This window comes from Lithobates pipiens, unplaced genomic scaffold, assembly GCF_037356315.1.
Source record: "Lithobates pipiens isolate NorthernLeopardFrog02 unplaced genomic scaffold, aLitPip1_a1.2 Scaffold_8, whole genome shotgun sequence".
Classification (NCBI taxonomy): domain Eukaryota; kingdom Metazoa; phylum Chordata; class Amphibia; order Anura; family Ranidae; genus Lithobates; species Lithobates pipiens.
In genome coordinates, this window is record NW_027507903.1 from 547,782,014 (window position 1) to 547,800,933 (window position 18,920).

At 39.3% G+C, this 18,920-nt stretch overlaps 1 protein-coding gene across 1 annotated transcript in view; it reads right to left on the reverse strand.

Moving 5' to 3' along the window:
* The window catches only part of GFRA2 (GDNF family receptor alpha 2), a 151,494-nt gene extending 133,769 nt beyond the window's left edge, over positions 1–17,725 (reverse strand). The window contains exon 1 of the mRNA XM_077469801.1: positions 16,790–17,725. Within this exon, the coding sequence (XP_077325927.1) occupies positions 16,790–16,844 (55 nt within the window). The 5' untranslated portion in view covers positions 16,845–17,725. The remainder of the gene's footprint in view (positions 1–16,789) is intronic.
* Between the last annotated feature and the right edge of the window lie 1,195 nt (positions 17,726–18,920).

The window sequence follows — 18,920 nt, forward strand, 5'->3', positions numbered from 1 at the left end:
TATTCTGCTACATGTTTTTGGTAAAAAAAATTCCGTTAACTGTATAATAATTGGTTTGTGTGATAACGGACATATGTACGCAAATGATCATGTACATATGTGTGCAGGTGATCACGTACATATGTGTGCAGATAATCATTGGGACATGTGATTTTAGTGGGACATATGTGGGGGACATGTTTTTATTATTAGGGACATGTTTTTTTATTATTTGGGGACATGTATGTTTTGGGGACATGTGTGGTTTTGGGACATATGTGGGGACTGTGTTTGTACTGTGTGGTGTGTTGTGTGTTGACACTACACTGATGATCAGTGAGTAAAAAGCTGTAAAAAGCAGCCCATACTCACTGATCATCAGCCGGCTGCAGCGTTCTGCTCTCCTCTCCTCAGCGATGACTTCCGTGTGAGGAGAGGAGAGCCGATTGCCTAGCAACCGGCTGTTTGTTTACATCACATGACGGCCGTGATTGGACACGGCCGTCATGTGATCAGGAGGGCCAATCACAGAGCCCTCCTGCCGATCTCAGATGTGCCGTGTCCGGGTGACACGAGCACATCGGGATCGCGCCGCTGCGCGGGCACGCGCGCGCGCGATCCCGCTACTTCTGAATGACGTTCAGGAACGTCCTATCAGGAGTAGACGGCTCCCACCCGGCCGTATATATGCATTGGCCGGGTGGGAAGTGGTTAAATTCTGATCATGTGTAGACAATTCCGACGCACAAAGTGCCACGCATGCGCAGAATAAATTGCTTTGTGTGACCATGTGTATGCTAGACAAGTTTGGGCAGGATGGACTAGTAGATTCAGATGAACTTTACATAAGTGATTAACAAATTATAGCAGAACTCCAGCTAACACTTTTTTAAGGAGCTACAGAAACAGTTTCTTTCTTTTTGAGATACCACTTCTGGGTCTGGGGTGCAAAAAATAAAAACCGCAGAGGTGATCAAATACCACCAAAAGAAAGCTCTATTTGTGGGGGGACACATACATTTTATGTGGGAACAGTGTGTATGATTGCGCAATTGTCAGTTAAAGTAGCGCAGTGCCGAATAAAAAAAGAAATTGCCTGATAATGAAGGGGGGGTAAATCTTCCGGAGGTTAAGTGATTAAGGTTGACCATATATGTTGCAATTTGACTGGACAATCTATGCACGATCGACTTTAGATTTACCAAAACTCTGTAATATGAGGGCCTACCTAACCTATCCAATTAGTTGATATCCAATCAGGCAGGCCCTTGCACTGCAAGTTGATAGTGCTAAAGGAGATTGTATAAGCAGATTGTATAGTGTTGAGTTTAAGAACATCACTAAAGGTACACTTCACAGAACCTCACAGATTCTCTTTAACCTGTTCCCATCCCACGTATAGTCAAATGACGGCCACAAGGTGTCTCTCTTATTCTGGGCAGCCTTGATATGATGTCCTCGACTTCCCAGCCACTAGGGGGGCGCGCACGTGTCCCTCGGGAGCTGATGCACATCCCTGGCGACCACAATGTTGGCTTGGCACCCGCAATTGCCGGTCACAGAGCAGGGACGTGGATCTGTGTGTGTAAACACACAGATCCACGTCCTGTCAGGGGAGAGGAGACAGATAGTGTGTTCCCAGTACAGAGGAACACCGACTGGTCACCTCCCACAGTCAGTCCCTTCCCCCCACAGTTAAAATCACTCCCTAGGTAACACAATTAACCCCTTGATCACCCCTAGTGTTAACCCCTTCCCTGCCAGTGACATTTATACAGTAATCAGTGCATTTTTATAGCACTAATCGCTGTATAAATGTGAATGGTCCCAAAATAGTGTCAAAACTGTCCGATCTGTCCGCCGCAATATCGCAGTCCTGACAAAAATAGCAGATCACCGCCATTACTAGTACAATAAAAAAGTATATAAATAAAATGCTATAAATCTATACCCTATTTTGTAGACGCTATAACTTTTGCGCAAACCAATCAATATACGCTTATTGAGATTTTTTTTACCAAAAATGTCACATGCGTCTTGATGTCCATGGTGCAGTGGACTTGGTCACAATGCAGCTGCTATTCTGTCAGTCTAAGGATTTTTTGTTCATGTGTTTACTGTGATGCTCCCAGATTTCGGATGCAGAAACATCAACTGGCGAATAAGCACGATCAAATTTCCTCACTGCTTATCCCGGGTGGGTCTGGGCCCTATCGTGAATTAGTTGCTGCGTGTGAGTTATAGGAGCTGCGGACTACTGGCAAGGGGGTCATGTGATGCTCAGCTAAAAAATAAAAAGACCAGATGAAATCAATGATATGTGCATAAACCCAGATGAAGCAATCTGCGAAATATGTTGGTTTCCCTGCCTGTCAACGCTTCTTTGATTGCATATGTCAAGCATCTTTCTATGGTCTATTTACTATGCAATATAATTATGTGTTTTTTATCATGAATTCTATTATTGATACTATGTAATAAACTATAGATTTTTTATTAAATCTGATGTCGTTGGTGCTCGCCTTATTCACAGACCTATTGTTTCAGTTTAAAATCCCATTATATTTGTATGAAATTCGTCTCCTTTTTCTCCTTTGAATTTGATACTAGGGATGTGAGACTTTGTCTGCTCTGGAAATTATCCAATTGACAATAAATTTACATACCAAAAATATGTAGAAGAATACATATCGGCCTAAACTGAGAAAAAAACTTTTTTTTTTTGCTTTCTTTTCTTAAATTGCGATATTTATTATAGCAAAAAGTAAAAAAATATTGTGTTTTTTTCAAAATTGTGTTTTTTTGTTTATAGCACAAAAAATAAAAACCGCAGAGGTGATCAAATACCACCAAAAGAAAGCTCTATTTGTGGGGAAAAAAAATTATCAAAATGTCATATGGGTACAGTGTTGTATGGCGCAATTGTCATTCAAAGCGTGACAGAGCTGAAAGCTGAAAATTGGCCTGGGCAGGAAGGGGGTGAAAATGCCCGGTATTGTAGTGGTTAAAGTCCAACCGCACTCAAGATTCGTTTTTCAGTTTCACGCAAAGGCATGTAAACTGAATCACAAGCTGCTCTTAAATCCCTGGAGGATTGCAGTGGTGATATCTCCAGTAAGACTCCTATATCTGCTAATCACAAAGTAAGGGTGTCACGCTTGTAAATATGGGTGTCACGCTCCCATGATGGATTCTCCATAGTCAATGAACACAGACAAAGACACCTTCACTATGACCTTGTGGGAGGGGTGCAGACACAAATGACAATGGGGGATCTGTGTCCATTGGAGTCTCAAAGGTGTAAGGAGTAGGTAGGCATCTTTTAGTACACACTCCTATGTGTTGTGCTGTCACACACCGATTACAATAAGATTGTTATTTTACAGACAAGGCAAATTAAAATGAAGCGCAGTGATAGAAAATCTATTTATTTTACATTATACATTTCATAGTGAAATAATAAAGCAGTAAACACGGGGTATATACAGGAGATTATGTAGTAACATAAAAATTTCAATCTTCACCAGTTTATACGTTTCTGAAAATAAATGATTGGTAATTGGATGCTGTAGGTTGGGGTGATTGAAGCCATATTAATACAGTGGTACTCAGCTGAGAAAAAGGGAGCACACCAAAAGCTTGGCCATGAAAATATAACCGTCGGGGCTCCTTTATATTTGGATCACTTTTTTGGTTCACTTACATTTAGATCACTCTTCAGTGGTGTTTGACGAGCTGTAAGGAGGCGTTGTATCACTTCCTCACCACCTGCTTTAACCCCTTAAAACCCTGCATTAGTGCAGGGTTTTAGGCCCCCATATCAAGCTTCTTGCTGTGGGGGCACTCAACAGGAGGGTGGGGCCAGGAGCACCCAAGAGGGACCTGAGAAGAGGAGGATCTGGGCTGCTCTGTGCAAAACCAACTGCTCAGAGGAAGTAAGTATAACATGTTTGTTATTTTTAACTTAAAAAAACAAGACTTTACAATCACTTTAATGAAAACCATGCTCACTTTCTGCCAGGTCATTCATTTTTTTTTTCACATAGAAAGGGCCCAACAAATCCCCCTGCTTTTGATGGTATATATTTAACAGACCAAAATGGAGTAAATGAAAGAAGTTCATTGTTAGGTTTTTACATACACTTTAAATATAGTTCTGATGTGGACAGGCTCTGGAGGTCTTACCCAAGAGAGTGGTTTTCCTCATTCCAGCATCACTTGGAAATGCCTATAGATACATGCATGTTTAACAAGCATTGGCAGGCATTTTCATATCATTGTGTTGCATTTTGTGTGCTTTTTACAAGCATTTCATTGTGTTTTGTATATCATTTCCTATGAAATTGCTTTTTATGAGTGTTTTCATTTATTCTGACAGCATTTTATGGCCGTTGTCATAGATTATAACAGGAGATAAAATCGCTGTGAAAATGCTGCCTGCAGGATTTTTCTTTAACCCTCCTCATTACAATCCCTTGACGTGAGCGAGCCCAGGTCTAAACACTGGGGCACACTTCTGTTATGTGTACTGTAAATTATTTATGACGTTCCAGTACCATCGCACATATCTCTCAGCTGACAAATATTTCATCATTACTTACAGGAAATGGATAATAGAAATGTTCCTAAGGCAAGAAGAAAATTCTCCATTTATTTCAATTTCTATAAAGAGGACTGTTTATAACAACTAGGGGGTATATAATTAACTATCTAGAAGCAGCAACCAATGCAAAGCAACAGAATATGTTACACTGGCTTTAGGTATTTTTCAGCATGCTGGATCATTTCCACCAGGTAAAGGGTTCTTCCATACAGGCATTTATAGGGGTGTATTGCCATATGAAGTAAAATACTCCTGTATAATTCTTCCAGTAGACGTACATTGCAGAGTAATCTATACGCAGCTATACACGCATACATGCTAGTACTAGTATTTACACATGGACAAGTATAGGTTTATTTCTGGAAGGAAGTTCAAAACTAATCTTAGAAAATATTATTTTACTGAAAGGGAAGGTTGCTGATGCTTGGAATACACTACCAGCAGAGGTAGTGAGACAGTCAACAGTAAATGGCTTTAAACTTGCTTGGGACAAACATAGATCAATAGACAATAAAGTTAATGAAAAAAAACAGGGGAAAAAAAAGGGGGAGACTCAATGAACTACTTAGTCTTTTTCTACTGTCACTTTTCTATTTTTCTATTCCTCTGAACACAAAGGGGTAGATTTACTAAAGGCAAGTAGAATGTGCACTTTGCAAGTGCGATTACACTATGAAATGCAAATGTGCCACAGCTTAGTACATGTAATGAAGCACTGCTGACTTCCATCATCCAATCACAAGCAAGCAAAAATGCTGTTTTATTTATTCTCTTTGCATGCGATTGGTTATTCTTTGTAACGTGAAGCTTCATCTAATTTTCTAAGCCCTGGATGAACTGCACTTACTAAATGCACAGTCTGTTTGTCTTTAGTAAATCCACCCCAAAGTGGACCTAAACCCCCAAAAAAATGTAATATGCTGCAGATTACCAGTCCTTAGGTGTGATGGCTGCATTAGGTTTTTTTTTATAGACTGTTTCTCCTGTTTTCACATGGTGATCCTGCCAGTAACTCGAAAAAAAGGGGGAGGGGTGTGCTGCACTTCCTAAATATCAACAAAAACGAATACAATAACTATAAATCAAATAGTACTAAAAAAAGGTGTAAATAATTCTTAAAGTGTTTGGTGAGCGGCACTTAAAGCTTAAAGAAGTGCATTAAAATGAACGTCTAATATATAGTGTTCTTATGCATTATTCCTGTTTCTAGAAAATAAGCAGAACAGTGCTTGAGACCATAAAGTGCATAGAATAAATAAATTAAGGATGAATAAACATCTGTGATATCACTGCAAGCAAATTATAAAAAAATATATATAATAATCTATGTGATCAAAATCGTATAAAAAATCTATAAATGGATAAAATCGGTGATCTAAAACGTGCAGAGAAAACAGAGGAATGTCCCACTTACATTCCTTAACATAAATAGAACAAAATAGCAGCAAAAACGTGGATTTCAATAAAGTGTCCCATACACAGTTCAATCATGCAACTTTCAGATGTGATTTCACAGCCGCAAAAAAAGTGCAATGTGCCAGGGCAACTCCCCTCCAACGGTGTTCCGTGCCAGTGCTGGTTATCTTAAATAATTACCTCACAGCTGCAAGGTATGCAGCGAAACAACTGATGTTGCAGGGAAAACTCAGGGGGGTCAGCGGGGTTGTGGATGGGGGCTTCTGACGGTGCCGTTCTTCCTTGTAGTTATGGCCAATGTAACAATGCTCAAAACAACAGGTAAAGGATATCCTCCATAGTGTAGTATTTCAAACAAATAGTTTATTAAAAGTAGCTAAAATTACTCACACAAAGGAGCAAATGAACAGGCACACAGCTTAACAGATCTGAGCGATTTCCTCAGGTACAGACGTCACTTCCGGTCTCCTACGCGTTACGTCACGTATGGACTTCAACTGGGATTCACGTATGGACTTCATCCCAGTTGAAGTCCATACGTGACGTAACGCGTAGGAGACCGGAAGTGACGTCTGTACCTGAGGAAATCGCTCAGATCTGTTAAGCTGTGTGCCTGTTCATTTGCTCCTTTGTGTGAGTAATTTTAGCTACTTTTAATAAACTATTTGTTTGAAATACTACACTATGGAGGATATCCTTTACCTGTTGTTTTGAGCATTGTTACATTGGCCATAACTACAAGGAAGAACGGCACCGTCAGAAGCCCCCATCCACAACCCCGCTGACCCCCCTGAGTTTTCCCTCATCAGTTGTTTCGCTGCATACCTTGCAGCTGTGAGGTAATTGTTTAGGATAACCAGCACTGGCACGGAACACCGTTGGAGGGGAGTTGCCCTGGCACATTGCACTTTTTTTGCGGCTGTGAAATCACATCTGAAAGTTGCATGATTGAACTGTGTATGGGACACTTTATTTAAATCCACGTTTTTGCTGCTATTTTGTTCTATTTATGTTAAGGAATGTAATTGGGACATTCCTCTGTTTTCTCTGCACATTTTAGATCACCGATTTTATGCATTTATAGATTTTTTATACGATTTTGATCACATAGATTATTATATATATTTTTTTATAATTTTGCTTGCAGTGATATCACAGATGTTTATTCATCCTTATTTTATTTATTCTATGCACTTTATGGTCTCAAGCACTGTTCTGCTTATTTTCTAGACACAGGAATAATGCATAAGAACACTATATATTAGACATTCATTTTAATGCACTTCTTTAAGCTTTAAGTGCCGCTCACCAAACACTTTAAGAATTATTTACACCTTTTTTTAGTACTATTTGATTTATAGTTATTGTATTCGTTTTTGTTGGTATTTAGGAAGCGCAGCACACCCCTCCCCCTTTTTTTCTGTTTACTATTGAGAGTTCACTCATAGAGTGCTTGCTGCTCCAGTTAGAACATTTCTCTTGCTTTCTTCCAATTTTTTTGCCATAGAGCGCAGGAGCCCCTTTACACACACTGCCAGTAACTCACTTCCTGTCCTAGGATGATAACGTTTGGTCCTCTTACTGTATTTATGTAGGACCAGTGTTGACCCCCTAGGTTGCTCTACTGCTTTCAACTACAAACCTTCTCCATTCTCTCATCTCCACAGCATGAGGGAGAGGTGTTTTGTAGTTTGCAGAACTGGTGAGAGCTGAAAACATTGTTTGAGATTTCAGTTCTGTGCACAGGTAGATTACAAGTAGTGATGAATTTAGGTTCAGGCTTGGGTTTGGTCCAAACTCAAGTTCGTCTGAACCCAGAAGTTAGCTGTCATAGCTGCATCTATGGGTGGATGATTCTCTTCCCCTAAGTTGAAGTACACAAAGGGGCTGGGGATGCTATTGACTTAATATAGGCAGTTTGCCATAATGTGACAACGTCCTTGACATAAAATGACAATGTGCCTATATTAAGTCCATGACATCATGAGCATCCCGCCCCTTTATATTTATACAGCCGCGAGGAAGAGAATCCCCTACTTGCAGTTCATTGGTCCAGCAATGTCAGATACTTTCTGGTTTCAGACTGAACCCAATTTGGATTGAACATAAGCTCATCCTTAGTTACGAGAACACTGAACTTCTTGCAGGATCAACAAATATATTTCTCTACTTTCAGAAAATGTATTTAGCCTATAAAAAAAGGAATGCAGCAACCACATCTAAGGACCAGTAAACTACATTATATTACACAGGTTTAGTTTACACTTGCAGTTGGGAGCAGTAAAAATGCATGTTTGAGCAGCGTTTTACTGCACCGTACATATGCCTTGGGCATGATGCTTTCATCCTCGCTGTCACGTTCAGTGGGCAGTACCGCCTGCTGTACATGACCCATTCAACTACACTGATGCAGGGTTTAAAACAAATGATGAGGAGGCAATATATTCCAATGTGGATCACTCTTCAAAGGGCAACACAAATGTAACCAAGCTCTGGAATGCGCACTTGATAAGGAAATTGAGTTCAGACTTCAAAAGCTTTCTGAACTAATTTATCGATGGTTCTGTATCTGCTTTTATACATATATTACATAGGTCTATCATATGTTAATGTATTAACATTATAGGGGTGACATAAGCAAATGAATCACAACATGGGCGTATCTTTAGTTAATGAATTAATCAAATCAGTAGATTTCCATTTCAGGACAGCTAAGTTTCAGCATGTAAGATGTCAAAATATAATTTGATGACGGCATCATCTGCCAATCACCTGACAAGATTTGGCATTGTATATTAAAGTTCAATATTAATTAAATGGCTTTAACTCATCGCTACATGACAAACTAAATTAGTACATTAGAGGTTTCTTGTTTCATATTCCATTGTACCTGTATAAGCATATCAGGAGTATTATTAAAATGATAATTGCATAGATTCGTATTAAATTGAGATACTTTTCTAAGGACCAACAAGGTATGCTTAATTAACAGAGCTACCAACAAATTCAATAGTCTGGCCTGAAGCAAAGAAACAGAGAAAGCATACACGAAGAGCCGGCAATAGGAGTTAAAATGGTTCTTAAGAGTTTTCCAGAAATTAAAAATTAGGAGTTATGAGGATTTACCAGATTGGTGGGTCAGATTGGAGCAGGTGGGACTTCAGGGGGTGATCAGCAAGAGGGTCTCAGGAGGTCCTTAGTCAGAAATGAGGTGAGTCAGAGGAATCTCTCCACCCATTTCTCTAGTTTTTTAGGTTTGTTAGTTTTCTAATGTCGTACTTTGTGTGGCTGTGTCATGGTGGCTAACAGGGTACAAGGTCCTTGCAGGCTATTTTGGGGCACCAAAATTAACATTTTCGGGACCGGTTTTAGGTACAGCTCCCGATATTAGGCATGGATGTCTCTGCAGTTTTGTTGTTGTCTCCAGGTTGGTGGTTTTGCATCTACTTTTAAGTTGGCCTACTTTTAAGTTGGATGTAAGTACTCTTTTATTTCGATGCCTACGAGGACCTTGGGGCTCCATTCATACTATATTTAATTTTAACATGTTATCTATGTTTTAATTATACAATTTGTTATTTAAGGGCTGCTATGGCCATTAAACTCCAAGATGTGTGGTTACTTAGGTGTGGTCAAGAGGTGGACTGATGGTCAAACAGACTATAAAGAAGCCATCTTTATTACCTTTATTAATCTTTTCTAATCGTAAATCATTAATCTTAATTCATTATTATTCATTATTATTATGTCAATAATTTGCTGATTGTTTGGAACAAGTTGATGACAAGTAGATATGACATGAACTCCGTTCTACTACACTTTTAGCTGACGTGTTAATTACAGAAAATACTATAACATTTATTTATTTTGGATGTTGGATGTAAGTACTCTTTTATTTCGATGCCTACGAGGACCTTGGGGCTCCATTCATACTATATTTAATTTTAACATGTTATCTATGTTTTAATTATACAATTTGTTAATTAAGGGCTGCTATGGCCATTAAACTCCAAGATGTGTGGTTACTTAGGTGTGGTCAAGAGGTGGACTGATGGTCAAACAGACTTTAAAGAAGCCATCTTTATTACCTTTATTAATCTTTTCTAATCGTAAATCATTAATCTTAATTCATTATTATTCTTTATTATTATGTCAATAATTTGCTGATTGTTTGGAACAAGTTGATGACAAGTAGATATGACATGAACTCCGTTCTACTACAATTTTAGCTGACATGTTAATTACAGAAAATACTATAACATTTATTTATTTTATTTCATGTTTATTTCATAATTATTTATTCAATTTAGCAAAATCTCTATCATTTCCCTTCTTGTGGTTCTTAAGAAACAAATTGAAATCATTGTCGGGGTATCTGGTAGAAGCAGTGCGCTGAGTGTCATGGCGCATTCATCTTCAACACACTATTATTAAAAAAATCTGTCACTTTCATGCAAACATTCTGAGGCCATAGACTGTGCTGCCATACCACGCTTTCATTTGCATTGCAAATAATAAATTAAATGCAGTATATTGAAATAAAAAAAATAAAAAAGAAAGTAAAAAAAAAAATAGATGTACAACCTTGCAAAATTTACATTATTTGTAATAATAATAATTCATAATTGTAAAAAAATGTAAAGAGAAGCCTTTCTCGTTCTTTTGCTACTGTTGACAGACAGGATTAGAGTTCTAATAGCGTTCTGTATATACAGTATATTTTTATACTTGGCTGTAAGACCAAAAAAAAAAATTACACAGCAAGCTTTCAAAGACCATGTGGTTCCTACAGGGAAATGACAAATTGATGTTTATACTTTTCTTGCATCGATGTAATGTCTTATAGAACAAACTCCATCTAATTGGTATATGTTTAATCTTCTCTCTCCACCCAACCTTGTTTCTAATGCTTAGATATTAATATATTCTAGATGAAAACCATGAGACTTCACAATTTGTTACTTGATGTTATCCCAGTACCCCCGGGTAATGTCAAGCTCTTTGTATGTCTCAAAGCTATTTACATTTCTCGCATTAGTCATAACTCGTCTACTTTGTACAGAGAGCCACCGACATTGTACTTTACACACTGTCATCCAGATGCATGGCTCTCTGATTGTTCCATATACTAGAAGACAGACAGTACTATGTGTAAAGGACAGATAAACACATACCTAAAATGCCTTGCCTACTGTATTACTGTATATATGAGTATGACAGATCATCACATTGCATAGACGGAATCACTGTATCCTATAGTCTTTTCCCAGATATAAACTATTTGCAGAGAAAGTAGATAAGCTCTATACAATAGCATTATTAATAGTATTACAACCTATAGACAGAGCTGGCATCTGACCAGACAGGACGCATTGCAACTATAATGGTTGGGCACTCATATTATAGTAAATGGCATATGAAGGCAGTAACGGGGGGAGGGCAAACAATGAAATTTAGGGTTCCCTCTTAAAGTTTCCCAGTGATACTGGCTCTGCCTATAGAAGCACGACCTTTAGCAGTATAAAAGTATAGACACGCTTACAAAAATGATTAAATCATATGCACACACAATATATTGTTTAACCACTTCAGCCCCAGAAACTTCAGCCACTTCAGCCACTTTACCCCCTTCCTGACCAGGCCCTTTTTTGCAATACGGCACTGTGTCGCTTTAACTAACAATTGCGCGGTCGTGCGATGTTGTACCCAAACAAAATTGAAGTACCTTTTTTTTCTCCCCACAAATAGAGCTTTCTTTTAGTGGTATTTGATCACCTCTGCGGTTTTTATTTTTTGTGCTATAAACAAAAAAAAAGAGCGACAATTTTGAAAAAAAAAGCTATATTTTTTTACTTTTTGCTATAATAAAAAATCTCCCCAAAAATTATATATAAAAAAATATTTCTTCCTCAGTTTAGGCCAATATGTATTCTTCTACATATTTTTATATATGTAACAATACATATTATGTAACAAATCGCAATAAGTGTATATTGGTTTACGCTTAAGTTATCGCGTCTACAAAATGGGGGATAGATTTATGGCATTTTTATTATTCATTTTTTTATTAGTAATGGCGGCGATCTGCAATTTTTATCGTGACTGCGACATTGTGGCAGACAAATCGGACACTTTTGACACTATTTTGACACTATTTTGGGACCATTGACATTTATACAGTGATCAGTGCTATAAAAATGCACTGATTACTGTGTAAATGTCACTGGCAGAGAAGGGGTTAAACACTGGGGGGGGGGGGGGGCGATCAAGGGGTTAAGTGTGTTCCATCAGCATGTTCTAACTGTAGTGGGGATTGGCTCACTAGAACATGACAGAGATCACTGTTCCCGATCACTGGGAACAGTAGATCCCTGTCATGTTGCTAGGCAGAACAGGGAAATGCCTTGTTTACATAGGCATCTCCTCATTCTGCCTCTCCGTGCCATGATTGCGAGCCACCGGAGGACAATGAGCCCGCGGGACACGCAGGCACGCACCCACGGTGGGCACCTGTGCGTGCCCACTAGCCGGCGAGGATGGAGTGACGTACGGGTACGTCGTTTTGCGCATCCGTGCCACTTTGCCAACGTATATTGGCGTGAGCTGGTTGGCAAGTGACTAAACTTCACTTTATTGAAGAATTTCCGTGGAGGACTTTTTAAGTCCTGTCAGCCCACATGCAGAGGCGTATCTAGTGAAAATGGTACCTATGGCAAGCACTGAAACTGCGCCCCTGTCAACACATTTGAAGCCCATCTTTCAGATAACCGTAGCAAAAAAAAACAGCTAACAAAACCACAAGTCAAGTTCTTTAATCTTTCAATTAACAAATTATGGATTGGCACTGATAAGCTGCACGAATGGGCACTGATAGGCAGCACTGATGAGCTGCACTGATAGGCAGCACTGATGGGCACTGATAGGCAGCACTGATGAGGCAGCACTAACACTGATAGGCGTCACTGATGAGCTGCACTGATGGGCACTAATAGGTGACACTGGCACTGACAGGTGGCACTGATGTGCTGCACTCATGGGTGACACTGTCTGATAGGTGACAGTGGCACTGATAGGTGGCACTGATGAGCTGCACTGATATAGATGGCACTGATAGGTGACATTGGCACTGATAGGTGGCACTGTCTGATAGGTGACAGTGGCACTGATAGGTGGCACCGATGAGCTGCACTGATATAGGTGGAACTGATAGGTGACATTGGCACTGATAGGTGGCACTGATGAGCTGCACTGATATAGGTGACACTGGCACTGAGAGGTGGCACTGATGAGCTGCACTGATATAGGTGACACTGGCACTGAGAGGTGGTACTGATGAGCTGCACTGATATAGGTGGCACGAATAGGTGATACTGGCACTGATAAGTGGCACTGATGAGCTGCACTGATATAGGTGCACTGATTGGTGACACTGGCACTGATAGGTGTCACTGTCTAGCCCTGTTTGGGGGAGGGGGCTTTGGGGATATATCAGGGTTTCTAAACAGATGAGTTGTGGATGCCATTGCTGCCAGTGCCAGTTTAATTCAAGTGGGGGGGAATAGGATAATGTTGGGGGGTCATGGCCCCCCTCTGACCCCCATCACAATCGCCCCTTCATATGGCACCCATGGCACTTGCCATATGAGCCATACCCTGGATACGCCACTGCCCACATGACCATGATCTTAAAGATTGTTTTGTTTATTTGCTTCTCCAACCCTACTCCATAGCAGCCACGCTTTTCACATATTGCACTGAGGAGATCTAACCAGCTAGAACAGCTGTATGTAAGTTGAATATATTTCTCTGTATTTTAGGCTATAAATGGCTATAAATCAAAGTTCAGGATGTACAAACAGCTACAGAAGCATACAGAAACTATTTGAATCTCTTAATCACTATACCTAAATCAGAAATACATTTCTTAGTCTCTATTCTTAGATGGGTGTGATAAAACATGGATACCGTAACTTCTTTTTAAGGTGAGGCTATACTGTACATAATTACAAGGATAACTGCCGCTGGCTGCACCATGCAACACACCAATTTTTTAAATCTTAAAAACAAAAAATAGCAGTGCAATTTCCCCTGCAGTCTTTGTACAGCTTAACAGATAAGTGATGGTTGGGATGCTCGGAGCAATGTGTGAATTTCAAAGTAGCTTTAAGCATAGTACTCCTGAATACACAAAGAGCCCCAAACCAAGAACCTCCAGGGGCTAATTACCTATACATCAAACACAACAGCAAACCTGTGCTTCCTTCAAGTAGCTAATCAAGAAAAAGAAAAATATACAATACCAAAAAAATTGCACTTTATCTGATCAGCTGTTTGAAGTGTCAAGTCTATAGACCTCAATATGTTAAATGATCCCCAAGCTCCAGTAACTCCCGGTAAAAGATCCCATATCTTTCCAATATAAACACGTTAGCCCGCTTATGCTTTGATATTGATACCTGATACACATTTGAGCTACATATATGGTTTTAAAGATTTTGCAATACACCGTGTAACACAGGGTAGAAATAAAAAAATAATAATAACATGTAAAAACAGAAAATGTAATAAAAAACTAAATTTTCAAAAAGTATTCTTCAGTTAGTATTACTGCAAAAGTCATAATTCAAGAAATACAGGGATCTATTTAATAATTTTTTCACCCAACTTTCACCCAAGCTTTGCCCGTTTTTCACATAAAAATTCTACTGCAAAATTTGGTTACTTTTGGGTGGAAATTGTATGAATTATGCATGAAATCCTTAATAAATAGACCAGTTAATTCATACAGTGATGACATTTTTAAGAGAACCTGTTCCCTGACGAAGCAAGATCACAGTTTTGTACAGCAGGCTGAAACATTGTAGAAATCACTCACACAGTTACATTCATTTAGATGAATAACCAGTCTCTTTACTACATTTTATTTTAATCTGGGGCACTTTTACAGAAGCTGCATGGAAGCAGCTTGGTGTCGGAACCTTTGACACTCCTCTGTTCCTGGAAGCTGCAGGAGCTTATTCAATTTAGCCTGTTCAGAGTGATTTTTATATGAATCCAGATACACTTGGATATAAGGTATTATAGCGCTTTAATTATTAAACCAGTGCACACTGTTGCTCCTGGTGACAGGTACTCTTTAGTACTGGAATTGCTAGGCTGAACTGGAGAAGATGATTAAAGACAGACAAATCATGAAATGTGATAAACTAATGATTAACAGATTACAATGTTTTTTTTTTTTTCTTTAAGCCATTGCAATCAGTCTTGCCAAATTTTAAAGTGGAAAAACCAACTAAGCAACTTTCTGCAGAGAAAATGCCTAAAATCTGATCGGTATTTTCAAAGGTCTGATTTGAAGAACATTCCTACATATAATAATCTCTCTGATAACCTGATTACAGTAAACTAAATTCTGGGTGGTAGCAGAAGCACTGAGAAAAACCACATACTGTTTCGTAGATCATGTGATTGATTTTCTAAAGGAGTAAATAATGTTCACTTTGGAAACTGAGTACAAAAAGGCAATACGCATCACAATAATCTTGTATAAAACCACCATAGCTCAGGGTACTGCCTTACTGAATAAACCCCACACTGTTCTATAGATCATGTACAGAGGTACGGGAATAATGCATATACAGACTTTTCCTGCACGTTGTTACACTGAAGTTGATTTACTTGAGTAGATAATGTTCATTTTGCAAGGTGAGTACAAAAAAGCACTATAAAGCACAATAATACTGCATACACCACCATATCTCAGAGCACTGCCTTACCAATAATCCCTTATCCTGTTACATAGATCATGCATAGAGGAACCTGGGTAATACATATACAGAATTTTCCTGCATATTACTATTCTGGAGTTTATTATAGGAGTAGAGAATGTTCACTTTGCAAAATGAACATTGTCTTTTCCTTTACTAAATCAATTCACCTAACTAACCTCAAACTACCTACTCACCCCTGCCTTATAATACCGAATAAGCCCCATACTGCTAAATAAATCATGCACAGATGTATGTAGGTAATGCACATACAGAATTTGGCTGCATGTTGTTACATTGAGGTTGATTTACTGAAGGGGTAGATAAAGTTCACTCTGCAAACTGAGTACAAAAATCCAGTAAAAAAAATACAACACAAAAATACAGTATAAACCACTATAGCTCAGAGCCTTACTAAATAAGCCCCATAGCGTTCCATAGATTATGCACATAGAAATTTGAGTAATACATATACAGAACGTGTCTGCATGTTGTTGTACTGGAGTTGATCTCCTAAAGGAGTAGAGAATGTTCACTTTGCAAAGTGGGTACAAATAGCAATACAAATAAAAATAAATGTGTATAAACAACTATATTTATTATTATTATTCAAGATTTATATAGCGCCAACAGTTTGCGCAGCGCTTTACAATATGAGTATATAGCGCAAAGCCTTACTGAATAAGCCCCATGGATCAGATCATAGATCATGGACATAGAAACAAGGGGACACATATCAAATTTGCCAGCTGTACTGGAGTTGATTTACCAAAGGAGTAGAGAATGGTCATCTTGCAAAATGAACAGTTTTCTTCTCCTTTAGTAAATCAACCCAACTCACTCTATAATAATGGTAAATCTTTATTGACGCTGTCCCCCGCTAGGACTAATTGGCTGCCACTGACTCAATAATAAAATGTTTATAAATGGACTCACATAAAAATGCAGACTGTAACTGAAGTATGTCTGAATGCCGGTACAGAACTCACTGACAGTATAGTAAACATTTTATAAATGCACTTACCTAAGAACAGCAGACTGTATTGGAATTGTGCAGCCAGCATTTTCATGATTCCCATTGAGCAGATCCAATCTAAAGGAATCTTAATCCCCCAAATCTCAATCTCTCCCTGGCTCCCTCAGTAGTTTCCTATGTGCTGGATCCTCTTTCAAACATCCTTCAGTGTGTAAAAGAGCTGAGAGCAGAAAATCCAGGAGAGAGATGCTGAGCGGGGAGAATTGGCTGCTGGAGGATGCGGGAGAAGGATCAGAGAAGAGTTTGTGTGTGCTGCTTATCAAAAGAGAGGAGTGGGAGACCAGAGAGAGGAGGAGATACTGATGGGAGAGGACAGACTCCACAGGGGAAAGGTTATAAAGGGGAGGCAAGTGGGACTAGAACAAGGAAAGAGGCTGAGCAGAGTATATTATATTAGGGGAGTAGGTGACGGGACAAAGGTCAGGGTTCAAAGGGGAAGAAAACAGCAAGGAGAGCAGAGATGTGATGGAGTGGGACAGTATCATAGGGACTGAGATGGTAGACTAGTGACAGTAAGGCATGCACAGATGCTTTGAAGAATAGGAAAGAGACAAATCTCAGTGAGAAGAGAGATCCAGAGGAGATAATAAATTGGACCAGTGATGCAAAGCAAGTGATCAGATCCTATGAGTAAAGAAGAGTTTCCGAAGAAGAGAGAGAAGTTGAGATAAGACAAATAGTAATAATGAGAAGGTAGTTCCTGAAGTGGTAATAAGGGAGAATGGTGCAAAAAACATTAGCGTGCGTGATGCCGGGATCAGAGATGGGGCCCTAAAGGTGGATAAGGGAGAAAAGTTGCAATGAAGAGACAGCAAGTAGAGATATTGCAGGAGAGAAGTCCCAATGCAGAGATGAGTGGAAGGTCCCAGAGGTGATGACTATATACACCAGGACTGAGAAGTGAGTAATGAGAGGTAATGATAAGAGTTGATGTCATTAAGAGATATAAGAGAATAGACATATAAGAGAAAAGTTGAAGTCATGCAGTGATAAAGAAGGGAGAGATTATGAAGCGAGAAGACAAAATGTAGTAAGGAGATTTCCTAAAGACATAAGGATCAGCTGATATCAGAAAGTGTGATGAAAGGAGAGGGTGTAAAATAAGGGGGTGTAAAAAAGAAAGGTATATTAGAGAAAATGAGTTATAGGAGGCAAAGGTAGAAGAGGTCCTCTATAGGAACATTCAGGGAGAAGATGAATAGTAGTGTTGCAGACAAGGAGAGGTCCTGCAGAGAGCATGTGATGGGAGGACGGGTTACAGTAAGCAGAATTTCTAAGGAGATACTATAGGGATAAGTGATTAGAGGAGAAAAAAGAAAGGCAGTAAGGAGAGGTACAGTAGGCAAATGGAGCATTGCACTAATGAGAGGAGAAATACCGAGTCATGGAAAGAAAAGACTGTGGTACAGAAGAGAAGCTGTAGTGGCGCAGGGTGAGGAGAGGTCCTGTATGCAGCAATTAGGAGAAAACAACCTCTAGTGGTGCAGGATGTGGTGAGGCAGAGGTCCTACAGTGGCTTGAAAAAATTTTCATACCCCTTGAAATTTTCCACATTTTGTCATGTTACGACCAAAAAACATCAATGTATTTAATTAGGATTGTATGTGATAGACTAACACAAAGTGGCCCATATTTGGAAGTGGAATGAACATGATAAATGGTTTTCCAAATAAATATCTGAAAAGTGTGACGTGCATTTGTATTCAGCCCCCTTTACTCTGATACCCCTAACTAAAATCTCAGTATAAATACAGCTGTTCTGTGAAACACTCAGAGGTTTGTTAGAGAACCTTTGTGAACAAACAGCAACATGAAGGCTAAGGAACGTGCCAGACAGGTCAGGGATAACGTTGTGGAGAGGTTTAAAGCAGGGTTGGAAGTATGGCACAACTGCAAACCTACCAAGACATGGAGGTCCACCTAAACTGACAGGCCAGGCAAGGAGAGCATTAATCAGAGAAGCAGCCAAGATGCCCATGGTAATTCTGGAGGAGCTGCAGAGATCTACAGCTCAGGTGGGAGAATCTGTCCACAGGACAACTGTAAGCCCACGTACACACGGTTGAAGATTTTGCCAACCAAATCCGCCGGATTTAGTCCGACGGATTGTGTCCGAAAC